The sequence below is a fragment of the Chamaea fasciata genome, unplaced genomic scaffold (assembly GCF_029207755.1).
Source record: "Chamaea fasciata isolate MVZ Bird 193981 ecotype frontalis unplaced genomic scaffold, bChaFas1.0.hap1 SCAF_2, whole genome shotgun sequence".
NCBI lineage: Eukaryota > Metazoa > Chordata > Aves > Passeriformes > Sylviidae > Chamaea > Chamaea fasciata.
The window spans coordinates 110,195,473-110,216,540 of NW_027094087.1; the positions used below are offsets into that span (position 1 = coordinate 110,195,473).

At 43.5% G+C, this 21,068-nt stretch overlaps 1 protein-coding gene across 5 annotated transcripts; it reads right to left on the bottom strand.

Annotated features, from left to right (window-relative positions):
* Positions 1-273: 273 nt before the first annotated feature.
* On the bottom strand, positions 274-20,666 carry NDP (norrin cystine knot growth factor NDP). 5 transcript variants are annotated; one of them, XM_066177053.1, is made up of 6 exons: positions 20,615-20,666; positions 20,003-20,112; positions 18,973-19,390; positions 9,887-9,943; positions 8,828-9,174; positions 274-1,444 (listed from the first exon to the last, which is right to left on the bottom strand). In XM_066177053.1, exons 5-6 carry the CDS (start codon positions 9,044-9,046, stop codon positions 1,217-1,219), a joined length of 447 nt encoding a protein of 148 aa, XP_066033150.1. In that variant the 5' UTR covers positions 9,047-9,174; positions 9,887-9,943; positions 18,973-19,390; positions 20,003-20,112; positions 20,615-20,666; the 3' UTR covers positions 274-1,216. The 5 variants fall into 5 exon arrangements, with proteins under 5 accessions (XP_066033150.1, XP_066033148.1, XP_066033151.1 ...); XM_066177051.1 differs by having other exon boundaries at positions 18,973-19,458; XM_066177054.1 differs by lacking the exon at positions 18,973-19,390.
* Positions 20,667-21,068: the final 402 nt, after the last annotated feature.

Consider the following 21,068-nt stretch of genomic DNA (forward strand, 5'->3'; position numbering starts at 1 on the left):
TTCTACCAAAACAATGGCTCAGCCAGGTTTCGGTGAACAGCACAACATGCTGCTGGCTGACTGCATATGCTGCCATTTAAGAACTTAAGAATTTTTAATATGAGATAAAAACACTTGTATTATTCCCTTGAAGTCACAATAGACTGTGACTGAACCTTCCTAAAACCTCATATTAATGGAGAAGGGACAGAGTTTCTCAGCAAATAACAAATACCATTCCCAAACTTTGAATCCCCCATTGTTTTGAGGTTTAGGATTTAGGGATTACCTGTCTTTAAAAGGCAAAATGCTATTTGCTCAATGGCCTAAGAACTACAGATGAAAATAAGTCCTAGGTTTAGTCATCATTTTGGTGGCTCTGTACATCAACAGGTCTACTCAAACTAAGAAATGACTCCATTTATTATGTGTGGTATTTTAATATTTGATTAGTTTTTAGCTTGTGAATAATGGCATTTTCAACAGATGTGATGGGTCACTTTGCTGGGCTTTTAGAAGGGAATAGTGAGTCTCACGACTTTTCCCTTCGCAAGAGATGCTCAGCCACTGAACTCTGATGACACATGGTGCAAATAATTGTTTCAGCTAGGTTGGGTATTCCAAGCATGGCATTTCATATCCAGTTCTCTTTTCAATGGTTTATTTGTAATTTAAACCACAGTTAAAGTTATCCAGCATTTGGCCACTAGGTCAGTAACAGACGACCCTTGCCAACAGCACAGTTTGCCTTGAAGGCCAGTATAACTAGAAAACTGAGAATAAATTGGTAGGTTAAGAGGTTGTCTGTGAGAACTGATGCCCATCCTCTGTCCAAACGTCAGTTTCCAGACTGCGGTGCTGTCATCTGGTTGACCTTCTTCTCTGCTCCCCTGCTGCCCATGGCCTAAAGTAAAAGCACCTGTCTGTAGTCAGAGCTGAGTCTGAAAAGGAAGAAACTCCCAAAAATATCCTTTCAGAAAAAAAGAAAGGCTTCTTAAAAACAAGTCCTCACGCTTTCGCCTTTGTCGCGGCCCACAGCGCGATACCAGCACCATCCAGCAACCCAGGATAGTTTGTACGTCTGCCCTCAGATCCAGTCCGGCCCGGTTAGTCCTGTCCTCGCTGCCATCCTGTGCTGGGAGCACCGGCCCGATCTCAGGTTGTCTCCCGGGAGCCTTTCCCCCACAGCAGCAGCAGCAGCAGCCCCTTGTCCCCCGCCTGCCGCGGCCCCGGCTCCCTAGGAGTTGCACTCCTCGCAGTGGCAGGAGAGGATGTAGCGGTAGGTGGCCGTGAGGCGCATGCCCCCCGAGCACCGCAGCCTCATGGCCTTCAGCTTGGAGGTCTGGGGGCGGCAGCAGTGGCAGGTGGAGCGGAAGGGCTGCTTCAGCACCGCGCTGAAGGAAACCATCGGCTCCGAGCGCGACGTCTGGCTGCAGCGGCCTTCGCAGCGGGCCAGCAGCACCATCTGCCAAGGGAAAGCACAGCGGTTAGGAAACGTGTCCCCAGCACACAGCAGCCTCCTTCCAGCCTGGGGTTGGGGGTTTTGTCGTGGCATCCCAGCCCCACACTGTGCTTCCCCCCCTCAGCTGGGTCTGAGAGAGCGGAGGAGATATTGAAGGCAGGAGGAAAAGCGAGGCCCCCCCTGAAATCCCTGGCACTGACACCAACAAGGACTGCAGGACCTGGACTGACCTTAGGGCTCCAAATGATCACAGCCAGCTTTCCAGACACTGTGACTGCAACTGCAGCTTGCCAAGTCCAGATCCATGGCAGTCAAGCCTTTAAATCATCACCCAGGCTGATTCTTTGGTCGGGTGTGTGGGCCTGATATTTCTGGGTCTGAGAGATTTTAGCTCGCTAGTGGCTGCTAACTTTTTCTCAAGGAAAAACTTCTCAAGAAAGCTTCTTCTCGAAACAATCTTGGCAAACAACTGTCCTTTCTCACAACAATCTTTCTCCAGGTGGTGTTCTGCTGTTTCTCTAGTTTAACCAATGGGATTAGAAAGGTGTCAGTCCTATTCAGCAATCATGTTAAGTCTGTATCAGAACAACTTATAAAAGGTAGTAAGAATTAGGCAATAAAAGCCTTTTTTCTATGCTCTTTGCCTTCTGAAATATTTGGAGTCTTTCATCTTTCTTTCGTATCCTACAGTGACACAGATCCACGGCAGTCAAGCCCTTAAATCATCAGCCAGGCTGATTATTTGGTTGGGTGCTCACCAGTGTTTTGGGTATACTCACCAGTGATCAGCAGAACTGGTTGTCACGTCTCAAGTTTACTTATATGAACACATAAAGTAGAAATATAAAGAAGATGCTCTGTTTATGGTTTAAAGAAGTATGTTTCTAGCTTACTCCTTTGACAAAGAATCACATTGAACGTGTATTTGCAATTATATGCACATCTGTTTATCATTCCATCAGTTGTATCTATCTAAAATGTGCTGCATAGCATAACAGTGAAAACGTAAAAGAAGTTGAACTGGTTGCCAAACATGAGGATTCCCTAGTGAGATTTTCAAAAAACAGTGTGGCTCCAGGTTTCTTCTTCTGAGTTCAAATGTGAACTGTGACCAGAACAAGGTTACTTGCACAACAGGAGGCACTAAGGAAGGAAAGTCCATGAGCAGTCACCAACTCCCCAACAACCTCTTGAGCAGAAGAGATATATAGTGCATTAAGCACTATATAAATCTTGGAAAGGGCCTTCTAAAGCTCAGTAAATGATGTGTTAGAAACAGCTGTTACCACCTTGATAACGGGTGTTGTACAAGTCTGAACAGACTCCTATACTTTCATGGGGATGGAAATATTAAATCCATGTCAGCTAATTTTGCTTAACCAACATAAACTTCAATATCAGCTTGTTGTATCATCTAAAGCAGGCAGTAAAACCGTTGTCTTTCCTACAACCAAGGGAGGACATTAGATTTTAACCATGCTACACAGAGCTCATGGGGTTTTTTTCCAGAGAATCTGAATGAATAACTATAAATGTGACTGCAAATATTTTACAGTGTTAAACCTTTTTGGGCTTCTTTCATTACGTAGGCTCAGCTGGCTGTAAATCTCTAAGTTATGCAAGCAGGTGTAGTGAATGTTTAATTTTCTCTTTAGTCAGAGTTGTAAGGAAAGATGAGGTAAAAGAGAGAGAATATTCCTGAAATCAAGTAGAAAATACCAGCATTGTCTGTGTCCATGGGAAAGGTTCTGATCATCCACTGTACAGTGCTTAAAAATTACTCTTCCAAGAGTACTTGCATGCTAAATGCTTGCTTGAAAATGTAATAATGTATTAGTATATTAACAACTACACTTCCAGTCAACACAGGTGACAAAGAAGATGTCTTCATGAGCTGGTGATCCGTGCTTGGTACCATCTTGCTCCTTAGTTTGAGACGGGCTTTCATTGCTTTCTGACAAATCTGTCATCCTTTAGGATTTGTAGCATAAATTTATGGTCTCCTTCCCGTGGTACTGCATATTCATACATAAATTAACTTCAGCTGTTTGTACTAATACGGTGGGAGGGAAATTTCAGTGTATTGTTGAGTCACACCTATCAGCTACAGCAAGCTCCTTAACAGCAGAGTCTTTAGTGTATAGAGAACATGAAAGGGACAATCACTGCAGTGCTGTCACCCCATTACTCACAGATAAAGGTCCACTTTTTTCCCCCCTTGGCAAACAAACCTCATTTCCCAGGCACTCAGCTGGTGGAGGTATCTAATTAGATACCAGGTATGCAGGTATCTAATCCTTCCTGTATTGCAAAGGAAAGGAGCAGACTGGGACATTTAACCCAGTAATTTCCTTCCCAGAATCTTGACAGCTCTTGTTAGGTCCCCTGTTTTGACCAGTTCACCAAGCTGGGCACTCTCTGTCACAGGCTGTTCCCAAATGTTTGGCTGAATCACAGAATCATAGAATTAACCAGGTTGGAACAGACCTTGGAGATCATCAATAAATTTTGGGGGTGAAGAGCAATCCAACAGCACCTGGCAACTGTTTAAAGGCTTCAAAGACAACAGAGTTGAATTCTCCTCAGGACTGGAGCAGGGGGATGTACAACAGCCAGAAATTGCTTTTTGGGAGGTTCAGAGTATCCCTAGAGTCCCTTCCAAGCAATCATTTCTATTATTTCAGCCCAAATGTGATGGCCCACACTGCTGTATGGTAGGGCTGGCTTCTGATGGTTGATGCTTCTGGAGCTGGAAAAATCAGTCACTTTCTAGTACCCTAAGAATTTTTATGACACTTGCATCTGCAGGTACTTTCAGAAATGCCAATAAAATAAAACATTCCCTCGAAAAACTGGCAGGAGTTGAGAAGAGTTGTCCAGGGTAATTATAGGGTAGAATTATCTGATGCGCCAATATCTCTGTCTCAATTTATCTGTCATAAACAGCTGGCTTCCTACTGCAAACCCAGACAATATTTAGTCAATGTGCTACTGTAGTTATAATTTGTAATTCACAATTTATAATTTACAATTTATATTTTATAATTTCTAAGCCTTGTCTTTAGAAACTTGTTTTAATCTGCGGAGGCTCTGATTTTTACTTGCAATTTTGCTGGCTACTTGTTTTTTCATAAGATTAAGGTCAGTATTTATATAATGTAGAATCACACAGTGTTGGTTTTATGCCTTGTTTTTGGATGACAGTGTAAACTCTTACCAATGGCACAAACCCAAGGTTATCAAGCTGAACTTTTGGGCTAAAGAAAAAAAAAACAATTTTCCATTTTCATAGGTCTCTAACCTTCTGGGCTACTTAAAGTCCTAACCAAAATTTTTCTTCCCCTCCATAAATCCAGAACAGCACCAGTGGATTTTGGCAGGTGTGCAAATGAGTTGGAAATAGCATGTGCTTTGAAATCTCTGCTTTGCCTTTTAATCAATTGCACCGGCTGCTTATTTCTTCATGTACTATAGGGCAATAGAGATTATCACCTAAATAATTAGTAATGCTATGATGGCATAGCACAATGATACAGTGGGTGTGTATATATAGTAAAAACATGTGGGTATTTTATAACCTGACACTTCTTGGCTCCCCTTGGCCTCTGTACATGTGAGTTTGTGCATGTCACCTTGCAAGGCTGGGTCCAGAAGCACAGTGTCCTACAAGGAGGGAACCACGTGGGTCTATGAGCAGCTAGGGAAGAATATTATTATCATTATCATTATCATTATCATTATCATTATCATTATCATTATCTTTATCGTTATCATTATCGTTATCATTATCGTTATCATTATCATTATTATTCAAAGTCAATGGTCTCATAGGTACAAGAGAGAGCAACCTGAATCTGAGGCAATATTTGACTCTGATCATTTGAGCTGTGTTCTGGAAATCCAGAAGCTGTGAACTGGTTTGTTACTAATGGTGTTTGTAGTCCTGTTTTCTGCACCTTCAGCAACGAGCTCAAGCCTGAAAGCAGATGGGCTGAGATGCCTGAGAACAGATTTTTCACACAGTTCCCTTGGCCTGGCTGCAAGCAGGCATTACTGAAAATCTCCTGAGCTACCTCAGGAGTAAATGTCTTCAAACATCTGCTAAATCTTTCTTCATCTGCTCTGTGTCTCCCTGCGGTGGATTCTTTAGTGCAAGGCTGTCAGTGGTAGCACACTTCTGGCACATCTGGACAAAGCACTTAACGACAGCCAAAACTGGAATTTAGGAGGCTCTGGGAGCAGTGAGGGAACCCAGCACATTGATGGAGACCAGTGGGTCCCCATGACAGAGGTCAGAGTAAATCCAGTATAGTCAGGAAATGTAATACCTCATGAGTTGATACAAACATCTCCTTGAAGATGAGGGAAAACACTTCCTTTCAGGAGCAAATGGCCTTCTTCTATCCCTCTTTTGCATCTCTTTTGTATGTTTTGTTACTATAATAAACTTTGTTTCCAAAGGATTTGGAAAACTGTTCTCATCGCCTGCCCGAGGCCATAACCAAAAGGGATTTTAATGACTAAATTATATTGGCGGGATGTTTAACAAAACTTCTTCCCATGTGGGTACAATTGGCAGCCTCCACAGAGGACCACAGTGGACATAATCTTTTTTCAGCCAGGACAGACAGCAAACATAATATGTCTTGAAATTTCTGAAGCCACTTTTAACTTCTACACTGCACCAAAAGGGAAAACATATGGAGTGAGAAAGGATATCTCAGTGAAACCAGCCTATCACCCCAAAAAAGGGCAAAGTCTCTGCTTGGCACTGTAAGTCCAAGCTTCCACAATGGAAACTTGGTGGAAACAAGAGGTACCACAATTCCCACAGCTACCCCCACAGAACTTTTCTTTTTTTTTTTGTCTTGGTTACATTTTATCACAGTATGTATGTATAAATAGACATTGCATCTAGTTTTAATTAGCATGTCTAATATTCCTGTGTTTATATGGTACTAGATCCAGAACAGAAGCTGTATGTCTACCAGAATGATTCAGATACCCAAGACATTAAACCAAAAACCAACAAACAAAACCAAAACCAAACAAACCCCCAAACAAACAAGAAAGTCCAATACCAAACCAAACCAACAAACAAAAAAACCCAGCAAAAACAAACAAACAAAAAAAACAAACCCCAAACGAACAACAAAAAAAAGGAGCTTGAATTAAGAGAGTTTCCGGGAAATTATTTCACTTTGTATGAAAAATGTTTTCATTTTTCACTTCATAAGAAAGTCCATACAATTCACAGTATTGTTATAGAATTGTTCTTGAAACTGTTGTGGAATTTGGGAAGTCAAAATATGTGATAATATTTTCAAACATTAAGGGCTTGATTTGAAAGAATCACTGACTTCTGCAGCCACAATTGCGAATGTTTATGTCAACAACCTTCCCTCCTTAAAGCTCAGTTTTGAAATTATATGGTTTTCATTACAATGCATTCTGTGTTCTCATTTCCATCAGCCCCACTCCTAAAGGCCTGGTTGCTTTTTTCCTTTTCTCTGTCATTGGGGATGCCAAAAAAAGGGAATTGTCAATGGGTCCTTTTCCTTCCTTCCTTCCTTCCTTCCTTCCTTCCTTCCTTCCTTCCTTCCTTCCTTCCTTCCTTCCTTCCTTCCTTCCTTCCTTCCTTCCTTCCTTCCTTCCTTCCTTCCTTCCTTCCTTCCTTCCTTCCTTCCTTCCTTCCTTCCTTCCTTCCTTCCTTCCTTCCTTCCTTCCAACAGGTGATCAGAGAAGTGCAGAGAGGGGAGGACTGGTGGCACACAGAAACCTGTCAATGAAAACCACCCACACCACCCACACACTTACACTTTGTCACTTTTGTCTCTTGCTGAAGTCAACTGCAATAAAATGAATATTGCACCAAGAGATGCACCTCTGCAGTTCTCTGTTTTAATGCCACACATCTCCCAGATGGTAGGGAGTTCTAGTCTAGACTACAAGCAAATCAAAAGACCTCTCCTGAATCTCAAGTAATGCACTATTTTACTGCTTGGATTCAGAAGAAGTAGGGCAAAAGTCTCTGGGCTCCCACTGCTGTGAATCAGGCATGGTTATGCAAAAACACTGTTTTGCACTGCTGAGAGAACAGTGTAAGGCAGCACAGAGCAGAGCAGGCTCCCTGTGCCCAATTTTGAGCCTGTCGGCCCCTCTCTGCTGAGCAGGAACAGGATGAGCCTGGCTGCAAAGGCTTGGCCAGGGCAGCAGCAGTCCTGGTGCTCAGAGCACCCAGCAGATCTTATTTTCTGTGGACACTTCTCTCTATGCTTTATTTTAGGTTTTGTGGTCTGCAGCTACCTGTGGCATTCCCTCACCCCTGCACTGATTATGGGAAGCAAGGAGCTCTTTTTGCACACAAAGGCATCTGGGGGTGTCTGCAGCCAGCACTGCATCCATCTCAACTCTGGATCCCCTCTCCTTGTAAATTCTCTCAGAATCCCTGCTGCTGGGGCTTACCACCAGGCAGGCACCCCTCTTGTGATAAACCCTGTCACACACTGCCTGCCATCCCTCTCTTACCCAACACAGGGCTGGCAAAAGCACTGGAGCTGGCACTTGTTCCCTTTCCTTAATCCTGGGATGTGAGTGCCTGAGGCAAAGCCCCTTCCCATGGAACAGAGGAATGGCCCAGTCATCTGAATGTACAGACTGTGTTAACTCAGACAGAACAAATTAGGACAAGACAAAAGGGACCAGCAAGGATTTTTCCATTGTTTCTCCCAATTCTTTTTCTCCACACAATGAAATAAATTGCTGTAGTCTACATGCACTGGCTGCTAAGCCATTTTGACACAAAACTTTTCATACTCGAAATCCCAAATGAAAGTTGATCTTGTATTTCTGTCTGCTCTTAAGCCCTACAATTACCATCCAAATGTCATTCTGCATGAAAACAAAGGCTTCGAAAAGGGGGTGGGGAGGAAGAAAATAAAGCAGTGTTCCTCACAACCTTTTTTAATTACCATTTTACAGTTTGGTTCTTTATCTCAGTACTTCACCTGTAGTAGCTATGAACTTGCTCCAGATTAAACACTCACTTGAAGGATGGGGTGGTTGGGGTGATCTAAACTTCCAAACTAGCCCATCTCCTTGGGACCATCAACTGAAATCCCAAATGTGTTCCCTTGAATCTTGAAATTTACTGCATGTGAGCTTTACCATCACAGTGAATTTCTCCTTTGGAAAAGATGAAAAGAGAGTCAAGAGCTTTTATCTCCAGTCGCAGTTCTTATGTACACACGAGATGTCTTCACATCTGCATCGTGTCTCTGCTGCTGGTAGGCAGGAATTAACGCAGAGAAAATCACCCAGAATGGCTCATTTTAACAACTCTTCCCTGGCAGCATGGTGCTGTGAGGAGGTGAGGGGTGGCCTTACCTTGGAGCTGCACTTGTAGAGAGGGTGGCTGATGGAGTCGACGTAGTGGTGCCTCATACAGCGGCTGGGGTCGGAGTCGATCAGGAAGGAACCGTCCGATTTACTGTCCGTGTCTCCCATCATCACCAGCAGCGAGAGCATGGAAATCGAAGCCGCGAGAACATGATTTCCCATTGTCGAGGAACTTCTCGCTGGTAACAGCAGAGGGAGGTAGAGCATCAAAAACCCTCCGAATTCTGGAAGCCAGTTCCTTTCCAGGACGGTGAAAAGTCTGGTTTAAGTGTCTGAGCTGTCATTCTTCTTCTCAAGCTGGAGTCCGACGAGATTTTAATCCATCAAAGAATCTCCTGCACAGGGGGAAAAAAAAAAAAAAAAAAAAACCAAACAATATAAATCACAATCCTGAGCAATAAGACATCTGGAGAAAATAGACATAAATAATATCAAGGCACTCAGGACCTTTACTAGGCAAAATACCTGCTCAGAGTGAGCAAAATTCGCACAGTAGGTGGGGAATATGGCCTTAAGGAAGGAGATGTCAAGGTCTTGTTACTTTTAGCATTGTTCTATTATTTCAGGGAGAATCTTTGGACTTTTAACATCACAAGTAGTGCATGCAATGCCATTCTTTTCCACTTGGTGATGACCCTATTGTGTTCCCCTCAAAACTGGTGATTAGCAATGCATCAGAAGTTTCTGCAAATCAAAAAGACTCTGTATCCACTCAAAGTGTCAAAGAGGGGCAAAGCTCGGCTGCCTTCTGCATTACAGGTGGGAATGTCTGGCCTAGGCAGCTCATGGAAAGGCTGCAGGCAGGTTGAGCTGTGGCTCTGGAGGCTGCCTGGCCTGGCAGGTTGGTGTGCTGCAGGGACAAGGGGCACCCCCACCATGGAGGGATGCTGAAGGTCTGAGCCAAGCCATGAGCAAAGTGGTTCCCCAGCAAATTGCTGAGCCTTGACCTGCACTGCATGAGGAACTTCCCAGGCCTCTGGCTGAACTGTCCTGCCCTCTGAGCACCAAACCCCCATGCACGCACACAGAAAGGCTTTGCTTGCTTACTTGTCAGGCAGCACTTGCTCGGTGTCAGTCTCTTCCCAGGTAACTGGAGAGCAGCACCTGAAAAATACATTTATTACTCCATAATATCCAAGTACTATCCCAGTTATCAATTGGGAAGAAATATGTTCAGGTGGAGACATATGGCTATATACCCAGGCATCTGGATTTCTGGTTCATGTTGGAGACCAGGAGATTCCCCAGGAAACAGGTACAGGACAGCCCCTGAAATGCTGCCCAGAGCTTTGTGCCAGCAGGGGAAGGAGAATATCTCCATCAGCTGCTTCTTCACAGTCCCTTGATCCTTCTCACAAAGCCCTTAGTCCCAACTGGGAGATTAATTTCACTTTTACTACAAACAGATATAACTTGAAAGAGCTGTGAATTATCCATCTAAACACAGCCCGATGAAGGATAGTCAAAGGATACTCATCAGTGCAGTTAAAAGTGCAAAGACTTTCTGAAGAAACTTAAGATAAAACCGTTCCCTACTCAGAAAGAACTGCTCCAGCAGAGCCTCTTGGGTATTTTAAAAGCTGGTGTGTGCCTTTATTGCCTTATACAAGCCTCTTTCAAAGCTGTTTTCTGGCTTGCTGACAGTCCTCTAAACCAGCTGATACTCATCTCCCAAACAGCCTCCCCACCAGAGTGCTTGATGATTTGTATATTGCTTCACAGCCTCCTCCAGCACTTCTGTGAGAGGAGTGTCTAGCAGTGACAAACACTTCCAGAGTTCATCCAAGTTGGGATGGAGTTGATGTGACATCCAAAGTCTCATGCTGGGAAGAAATGTTATTAGGGATGCTCTGTGTGTTAGAGAGACAAAGATGCTCTGTGTATTAGACATTTTTGCTGTTGTTGTTTCAGGCTATTATCCATGTGCTTAAGTAGGAAAGGAAAAATTATGTGACTGTGGATTTAAATGACAATATCTTTTTTTTTCCCAGAGTCTGACATATGACCTGGTATCTTTTCCTCAGCAAATGGGGCATTAAAAACATACTATATCTCTGCAGTATAAAGAACTTAAACAAACAACACTAAACACTTAGGAACTCAGACACATTTATGCACAGCCTCATTCATGTCAATAAATATCCCTCCAAACCTTTCAGCAGCATAGGAGAGAAATCTCTTGGTCATGGGAGCTGGGACAGACTCCCTCCCTGAACTGTGCTACTCCAGTTCATGCAGATGATGCCCAAGGATTAGCTCACAGGAGGAGGGATGCACTATTTTTTTCTCCGTGTTTAACCTTTTACCTACATTCCTATTCTTTTTTTATAAAGAGGCTGACCAAAACATGCTGCTTGGCAAGGTCTCCCTCCAGCATAGTTAATCATTGTTACACACCCAGTAATTCCCGCTCTGTCCAAATAAATTTACTTGATATTAGACGGTCTCATTTCATGTGATATTACACCCAGGGATCCCCATTTCCCATTCTGTCCCATTGTTAATTCTGTGCTTCCATATCTTTCCATGGTTTTGATCAGTATGATTTAATACAGTGAGAGAAATCTGAAGTCCTGGCTCGGTTTTCAAAGGCTTATCTCCCTAGTTTTCTTCAGGAAATAATTGGATGACACAGAGTCTGCCTCATGAAAACGCTCTGAGAAAGACACAGGGAAAAGTGTGAGAAAAGGAACATGGCTGTACCTTCTTCAGGATAAGCACAGTACAAAAAGTATTAACACTTCCACAACCTTTTAAAATTGCCCCTATACTTCACTAGCAAAGAAATGTAGCAGGTTTTGGTTACAATACTTGAAAAGAAGTAAAAAGTATCACATATTTATAAGAAAAAAGAGAGAAAATCATTGTAACTATCATCCATCTCTCCTGAAATAAGTGGTTACAGTTGTTTATAGATATACTGGTAAAACGTGTAGGTGTATCTCCTGACATCCCTCTGGGAAGCATGCACATACATTTTTCAAGCTCGTATTCTATATATAACATATATGGAAGAAAATGTCTTAGAATGACATTTAAGAAATTAGGGTGTGGATTTTTTATCTTGTAAAAAAAAGTCGCAATATTTTCACTTAGGTACATCACCATGATGAGGTATGTCAGCATGATATTTTCCATTTCCAGCTGATATTGTGCAAATGCATTTCATTTGAACTCAGCATTATTATTTTTTTAAGTTAAAAGTCACATTCCTTTTGAAATGCTGTCTGAAATTCTAAAATCCTAGATAGCACATGCTATCAGGGTTGGCATGAGTAGTTTCCAGTCTATACTTCTGTCCAAAAAACAGAAGCAAGTACAATTGTGATCATAAATCATCATTACAATGACATTTTGTTTCATTTGGAAAACACACTTTTTTTTACTAAAATCAACAGTTTCACAGAGAAATGATTTTCTTCTATTTCAGCTGTTATTTCCTCACTTTCTTTACATGCAAAAACTGTGATAGATAGCTCATTTGCCAAGCTAACAAAAAGGAAGACTAAACCCTCTCTCTTTACAGCATCCTGTAAAGAAAAAGATGCAAACGTGACTTCATATCCTCAGGCTGAAAATTTCTACAAAAATATATGTCCTAAAGTGGATGAAAAGCACTGCTTCACTTTTTTTTTTCAGATTTTGCTGAGATATGGGAAGTACATTTTTTTATCAATGGCTTAGTTTCCTTTCCATTTAACTAGTTTTCAGGATTTCATAGATACATAACATACTAAAACTTGTCACAGCCATTACCTAAAACTGCTACAGCTGTTAACCTAAAAACTTCAGGGAAAAATAGAAGGCATCCCAAAGAAAAACCAGATTAACATACAGTCTAAGACTGTATTGCACACGGATATAGGCACAAAGTTAGGATTGTTTTTCCAGCTCCACGTTATTAACTGCTTTCTGAATAATAAAGATTTCTTATCATAGATTTAATATCATGTAGAGAGTGGTGAAGGCTGAGGTTTTGTTTTCCTTTAAGGACAGGAGAACATTCCATCATCTGGAATTATTTAGCCAGTCACTTTGTGAGAACGTAAACAGAAATTCCCTTTTTGCTATGTATCTTGGAAAAAATAAAGAGCTGAGCAATTCTCCAAAGGTCTATTGGGTCTGCACAGCTTTTACCCTGGGAGGCAAGGAGGGAGCAGTGGAAAAGCTCTTCTATGGTGTACTTCTAGTTAGTTCTTCCCTGAGCCCTCCCATACTAGGCATGTGAGTATGTTCAGCTTGACCTTCATTTGCTGGGCATTTTCTGTGTTTGAGCCTCCTGCTTGAAGATGAGGGCACCATTTAAGTCACTCGATGCTTTTTGTGTTTTGGAAGCTGCCAAAATCCCGTTGAAGCAGCGGTGTGTGTATACAACTTAAGCCTGGCCTTGCATGCTGTGCGTATTTAGTAAACACAATTACTTGGATCCTACCATGTGGTTCCCTCAATCTGAATTTGTTATGTAAACAGAAGAGTTGCAAGAATACTCAGTTTCTCCAAATTCCAGACCTAAAAAAGTGCCACTAACCATGTGTGTCCGTGTGTGTCAATTCACTGCTGTTGTTCTGACAAGAAAAAAGCCGCGAAGTTCTTCATGAGTCGAAAATGAATTTCTCAAGAACTTCATTGAATTTAGAAAAGTTTTGATTTTCCAGGAAGATAAGGATTTGGGGCCTTCACTTGCCAAGATCTGAGTTGGAGTGGGAACAACTGTGATGGGCAAATTACACAGTCAGGCTCCACAAGGGTTTGTTCTGCAGGGTTAAATTTTCCACTGCCATGACAAAGGCAGCACGGTCTGTTCCCAAAGATCCTTCAGCACCCACAGCACTCAGGTGGCTTCCAGTCCATGCAGCCACCCATACCATGCCTGGGAACAGCTGGGAAGCTGTTCCCAGAAGCACTGGGAGCTGTGGGACTGAATCGCACCAGTGACAACCTGAGTCATTCCAGAGAACAGTTCAGGGAGAGGGAAAGGCAACCCCAGATGAGGGTCTGTGTCTGACTCTGCCTTCTGTAGAACCACCTCAGAGTCTTTGTCAGTTCCAGCATATCTTTTAGCTCTGTAAATAAACACAATCATCTTCTTATGTACCTATTTTACTGTGGTCATTTCTGTGCCAGCACTGAAGGAGCTGGCCTCCTGTGTATGCTATCAAAAATCCTCACTTCATCCTGCAGCTGCCTGTCAAAACACCTGACAGAGCCACTGACTGGCCACGTGGCAGCTGGGCAGCAGCAGGTGAACACAGGCAACCCCAGTTGTCTGAGAAATGCCTCCACACGGCTTTTGAACAGGTTTCTTCCCATCCTGAGTCAAGGCAAATACCAAACCAAATATTTTGAGTGAGACCCTTAAGGTCTAAATAAGTGAACGTTCCTCCAAGGTCTTGTTGTGCTTAGGAGGGTTTGCTCAATTGACATCCATCTGTGCTGGAGCTTGTCCCCTTCTATGCCAAGGAGAAGTCTTCATCCATGGTCCAGGAGCTCCATCCACCCATTACAGAGCAGGGAAGTGTGGGCCTGCATGGAGGGTACACAAAAAACAAACACTCCTGGCCAGACCTGGCAGCAGCTTGTGGGCAAGAGGAGAGGGGAAGGAAAAAGGCAGTAAGAAAGAAAACAGGCTCAAAAGAAGGAAATTTAAGCCTCTTCATCTGATTGTCCATGGTAGAGAAGTCCATCTTCTGGTCCTACTGAGGCTGTGCTGAGAGAAACTCCTGGAAACCATTTTTCACTGTGAGACTTCCTTAAGTCTTTTAATATTTCGGGAGAAGCATACTTGTTACTATAAGCAGACTAAAAAAGAAGAAATAGGAAAACTGTGGCATGTGAAGCATAAGAAGCAACATGGCAATTGCAGCAAACATAATGGAAGCACCCTGGGAGCCTCAGCACGCATGGGATGAGCATACCTGGGACTGATTCCCAGGGCTTGTTTAAGGCCCCAAAACTGTTCCTGCCGTGGGGATCCAGTGCATGAGGTGGAACAAATCCAGCTGAATGGCACTTGAGCTGTCTGAACTTCCCTCTGCCTTTGAAGTTCCCAAGAATATTTCCAGCCCTTCAGGTAGTAGGAGAGGGGGAGCAGGAGGTGCCTTCCTGCTCAGTGGTTGAAATAACAAACTCCAGTGGGTACTGCGGGCTGGCGCCCAGCCAGCAGACAGGCACAGGCCAGCATGGAGAAAAGGGTTTAATACACTCACAAAGAATAACTACTGGGGGACAAAAGAGTGCTTGTATTTTTATTCTTTCCTTTTCCTGCTTCCAGGAAGCTTTAAATAGATTGATTAAGGGCATGCATGGGATATCTCTCTAATGAGGGAGTAGAGCCTTTTAATGGTGAGGTGATGCCAGCCTTGGATTCTTTCTTTATTCTTGTGTCTCGCTGAATATCAGAGTAGTCATGGTCTCGAGTCCCAGACAGCAGAGGAATACAATTTTCCACTTGGTCATCCATCCAGAGGGTGCTGGATGGGATTACTCCTTGGTGAAGCACCAGGTGCAGAGCTGAGCAGTCTAGGGCAGCCCATCCCTCTCAGGAGGCAAACCAGTAAGGGTGGCTGCTGGCTACAGTGCAAGTGTTCCCAGCCAAGCATTAGCTATAGGATTTGCTTTGGTAATTACCTCTACTTCAGTCTTATGACCCAACATGAGGCAAAATTACTCTTGGCCAAATTACAAGTTGCTGAGAGGTCTAGGGCATTCAGGCATGTGTCCTCTACCTGTTGGAGTGTGTTGCAAGCAGGTGGGCAGTTTTTGTTCTTTGTCTTTGGCATATTTTCCAGCGAACTCAAAGGCCTGTAGTTATCAATAGATGCAGGAGTAGGAATGGGTCTTTTTATTCTTTAACACTAAGCAAACACATCCCAGCCACTGGGACCAGCAGAGAGTGTTATGCATGCCGGAGACAGCACATGATTGAAGGGGATGTTCCCTCTCTTCTGACCTCCGGGGCAAAATCCTTTCCTCTTTTACACACAGGCAACATTCAGACTACCATCCATATACCTCATCCTTTGATAATTAAGGAACCTAAATATTTGGCTCATGGTAACAATTCTATGTCTTCTAACAAGGGGAGCAGCACTGCCCTAGGTCCCACTCCCTTTGAGCCGTGCTGCTATGACAGCAATGTGATTGTCACTGCCATGGTATGCTTAACCTTTGCCAAACCAGAGCTGAGGCATTAACTCAGATCCTCAACTCACATGTCTTAAAGGGCAACATAACCTGTGCTGCCTCGGCCCGACACAGTCTGCAGCTCAGTAATAACAAGCACGAAAATGTGACAAGCATGAGCCGTAAAAATGATTGATGCAACGAGAAAAATAACAAAGAGAAGCTGAAAAATAGCAATGAGGAGGAGGAATTCCTGGGACCAGTGTCTCCATGGCACCAGCAGCCCCCTTCTCTCATGCCAGAAGAGAGGCTACACTCGCCTGTAGTAGAAAGGATCTCCATGCCACACAATGAAATTCCAGCAAACAGGACGAGGACTGATGGTGTCTGGAAGTGGTAGTGCCACTGCTACCCACATAATAGTTTGAATTAGATTATGTGAGAAAAGGAGGAATATATAGACGACCAGCTGCTCAAAGGCTTATTACAACCTTGCTTTTATTGTTCTGCTAAGTTAGAGGTGGGGCATCAGAAGGATTCCTAACATACCACTACTGAGAAATTTTAATATGTTCCACACTGACACATATAAAAAGGAAATAACAGCTGATCACAGACAGCAGAGACTGCAATATCTCTTCATACGCATGCACAGAAGTGGGGTGGTCAAAATGGGGTGCTCTTGCCCCAGACACCTGAGCTAACCTGACCCAACTAAACCTTTCTCCTGCCATTGACTTGAATTTCAGCAAAAGTACTGTCAAGTGTGAAGGCAGCAGAAGAAAAGGTGATCTGCACATGGCTATTGACCCCATCCTGAGATACCAGGACATGGAGAAGGGCAGGGGAGCAGAGAGGCAGAACACTTAACACTGATGAAAAGAAACACGTGTTTACACAACCGACAATGATCCGGGGGAACAAGATATCACAGAGGGCAAAAGTTTAGCTGGGCTCGGCGAAAGGACCTGTTGTGTATGGGGGGTTACAGTCACAGGGGCTTCATTTCTGAAGAGTTTGTGGAAGGGTTATAAACCCACAGGACTCTGAGAGTTCAGTGGATGGTGTTAGGGGAAAATTCTTTGCCCTAGCAAGTTACACCGTAGCTGCTGCCACAGGGTCTTTGTGTCTTTCTTTGATGTGGCCGCTTCCAGAGGTGGATTGCTCAAATAACGGGGGGTTACAGCCTCATGTAGCAAAACCTTCCTAAGACTCAGAGGGACAAGTCTCTCCTCACACCCAGAAGGAATATGAGACAGAGAAATTTGCAATACTTACACTACAACTATCAAATATTTATAACTGTAATTACAGTAGTGATTGGGAGGTGGGGAGGGGGAAAGAGAGGATTTTGTTTTCTCTCAGTTAAACAAATAATCCACCAGACAAGTTGCAAAAATTAATGTCTCAGTGGTTTCATGCAAGTTTTGCCATAGATAGTCAATTCTCTCCAAGTTCCAAGGACAACCTTGGGAACTTCCTAGTGCATCTGAGAGCAGACAAGCCAGGAAGGGAACAAAGTCAGCCCCAGGAGAAACGGGGAATGAAGCCAACCACGGGAGGACTCCCTGTCAAATGAGTCACAGCAGGCATCGGTGTGAGCTCCCAAGGAGGTGGCTTGTTTCCCTCCCACCCGGGCAAGGCGGACTGCAGTCCTGGCCAGGCAAGAAGGCAAGAATATGCAGATGCTACCACAAGCCTCAGTGGTGCATGAGGGATCGTTCCAGTGGGGCAGGTGGCTTTTGTGGAAATCAGCCATGCCTAAGGAGCTACCTGGGGTACTGCTACTGCAAACTGTACCCAAGGATGTCCATAACAAATATCCTGTTCTGTAAAGGCCAGTCATCAGCACACATCAATCTGATCCAAACCAGGCACTGCACAAACCCAGGAAACCTACATGGGACACCTTCAGGTAGAGAAATGAGCCTGTAACTAATCAGCAGCAGCCCCTAATTATACCCTTTCCCTAAATCAAATTGCATTTTATTTTGTAAGCTTGAAATCCCTATTCCTTCCACATTTTTTTTTAACTGGAAAGTCTTAAAGCATTGTTTTATAATACAAAATAAGATTTCATTAGCAGCAAGAGCTTATCAGTGTACGTATAATTCACACTGGGTATCCCTGATTCAAGCTGACAAGTAGATACTCACCAAATAGTTCTGTTAAGGTCCAGGAAATTATTCATATGTATAACCACTCACAAATATAAGTAAGGTCCCACAGCAAGAGCAAAAGTGAGCGTTATTAGGAATTCAAAAGGAAGGGGAAAATAATAATAGGTACAGGTCCTAAAATGTAGATATTCTTATATTTTTTTGAGGAGGGACAAATAACAGCACAGTGACTATTACAGCCACAATTATTTCCACATCAGGCAGCTTCTATTAGAAAAGAGATTAGAAATAGAAAATATATTAGGGTTGCTTCTATTAGAAAATAACTTTGCAATAAAGTATTGATTTCAAGTGAGACTGTCCCCAGTGTTGGTTTTAAATAATCATTTGCCTTCAAGTGGGTTTGTCCTATTACATGTTTTGAAAAACCTTTTGCCAGTCCTTTCTCAACAGGCGGAGCCACAGTTATAAAGCTTTAGGAACTGTAAGTAACATGTAGCATATTGGAAATATATTTTTCATCTTTAAAGAGCTGCAGGAACATTAAGGAGTTATGTGCCATGCCACCTCCCCCAGACAGAAACAAATAAGATGTGTTATGGGGAGGCTGTGAGAGAAATTTCAATGAACTTGCAAGGTAGGATAAGAAACCTGCCTGGCAGTCCCACGAGAGTCAGTGCACACACACACACACACACACACACACACACACACACAGAGATCTTGCAAATCCAGATTTGTCACAAGAAAATCGCCCCCCAGCACACCAGCACACACAATGCGTGACATTGCAGCAGTAGCTAACCCAGTCCTGACATTGGTCTCCTTTGTTACTCTGTTCTTTGCGGCTGGACCCTTTCACTTGAACTTTTACAGGATGAATTCACTCACCTGAATCCCAGCAGGGCTCCGGGGCTCTCTCGCTCAGCCGCGCTCTCCTGGGGCAGTGTCCGAGCCTCGCAGTTACACTACACTGACACTTGGTCACCGGGCTCACAGCAGCGAAATCCTTCCTTCGTCCCAGAGAAACAGAGAACAGTCGTGCTGGTGCCTCTGGCGCTGACACACAGGGAAATGATCTGCCGGGAACGGAGGAGAGCCTCCCTCTCTCCTTCAGCGGGCGGTCTGGGGTCGCGCAGCATCCTCCCGTGTCAGCTCCGGGCGGCACCGCTGCGGTCACGCCGGCCACCGACCAGATATACCCCGGGCACCACCGCAAAGGGCTTTCCTCACAGCTCCCAGCCAATTAAAGAGTGTGTGTTAAATCTGTCCTAATCCACAACCAGCGCTGTCCGGTCCATTGGAAAGCCTTGCGGAAGTTTGGATAAATAATAACGTGCGAATTGTGAGTGCTCCCGCGAAGCGTGAGACGCAAAGCTAGAAATAAATATTGCCTGTTGTTTGAAATAATTCTGAGCGCTCCAGCAGATGACTGGCAAGAGAACAGCGGGCGTGAGCAGTGACAAAAGTAAACAGCCCAACTTTAAAGAAGTAGCAGGCTTGCCCGTGTCCATAGAGCCCTATTGTAGTGGGACAAAGAGGGTGCTGGCGATACCAGCGCTCTCTCGGTGAATTCAGGGCAGGGTCCAGCATGTCCATTCACTCCAAAGCCCCAGCTATGACCAGCACAGAGCTGCAGATTGGAGCTCAGCATGCTCACAAGAATAGGTGTTTAAGCCAAGTTGCTCAGGAGCACCCTGGGCTACCTATTTGACTGCAAGCAGGCAACCTTCAGACAGGAGATAAGGACACAAGGATAGGGAGACACAGGGACAAGAGCTGTGTTGATTCCATTTAAATACAGTTTAATTTAAAAAACGGTACAAGGACAACATGTTTTTGTCAGATAAAGAGATTAAGCACTCAGTTTAAGTCCATGTAATACTCAAAATCTGTAGGAATCTCTTATTTGCATGCTTACCTTTGGAAAATGCACCCCTCCTTTCTTCCCTCAAACTCTTCGGAGAGCTAAAAGAGGTCCTGTTGCTTCCAAATGCTTTTGTTCTTCTGTCCCTCCATCACATGGCTTGCCTTTTATATTTGCAACACACAAAAGTTAGGGCTGTTGTTTAAGAGAGAGAGCGAGAGAGAGGGAGAGAGGGGGAATGTCAAATGGAAAAGTGTCATTGCAGTCATATATCAATCAGGGCAGCAGCAGCAGCAGCTCTCTGGCAAATGGGAATTCCACAGAAATGTGAAGCTCTTGTTATCTGAGAAATCACAAAACACCACCAGCCAAGCTCCCCTCTGCAGGGACTTCTCATTATTGGCAAGCCAGGAAATAGAAGGAAATGTAGGTGCTTTTTAAATTGCTGTTATTGTTTCAGATCTGGAGATAAGGACGCTGTGGCATGTGTAAGCCAGTGGAATATAAATCCTGAATCAAATTCCTCCCTAAATAAATGCACCATGTGCAAGATAAAGCAAACCACTGAGGAGAAAGGTAATGGAGCTAAGTGAAGAGTCTGACAGTAATGATTTAAAGAATTTGATAACTCTTTGCACTTGGAAAATATCCATAGAAAAAAACTACCTGCTCCCTGGATTACTCATTAATCCTTCATTTTTTTTCTGACCAGTTTTTCTTAGGCTTTTTTTTTTTAACTGTGATTGATCTCAGATATCCTTAATTCAAGCTGTGCTGCTTCACTACAATTGGTCAACTAAATCATCTGACATTCCCTGGCTCTCCAGTTGGGTAAGCAGACAAGCATTTTCTGTATAAATGCTTGGCTGCAAATCTGCAATTTCCCTACTTCAGGCAACCTGCCCTGAAATTCTGAAGTTTCTGCTAAATAAACTCAGAAGTTTGCTCAGAGAAGAAAACATTGTCTTTCTACTTAACACTTTACACACCTTTCTCTGAAGAATGCCAAGTTTGAAAGAAGATATCCTTAAAATATTTTAGAAAATATTAGGGGTGTATGCAAAAATAAAAAAAAAAAAAGCCCTCAGAGGCTGAAGGCAGGCTCCATCGACTGGAAAAC

What these genes read in the sequence shown, in the direction of transcription:
- NDP (XM_066177054.1), bottom strand. Translation starts at nt 9,046, where the DNA reads ATGCTCTACCTCCCTCTGCTGTTACCAGCGAGAAGTTCCTCGACAATG. An exon ending in TCTACAAGTGCAGCTCCAAG is followed by an intron (nt 1,445 to 8,827) that starts GTAAGGCCACCC and finishes TTCCCTTGGCAG; the next exon opens with ATGGTGCTGCTGGCCCGCTG.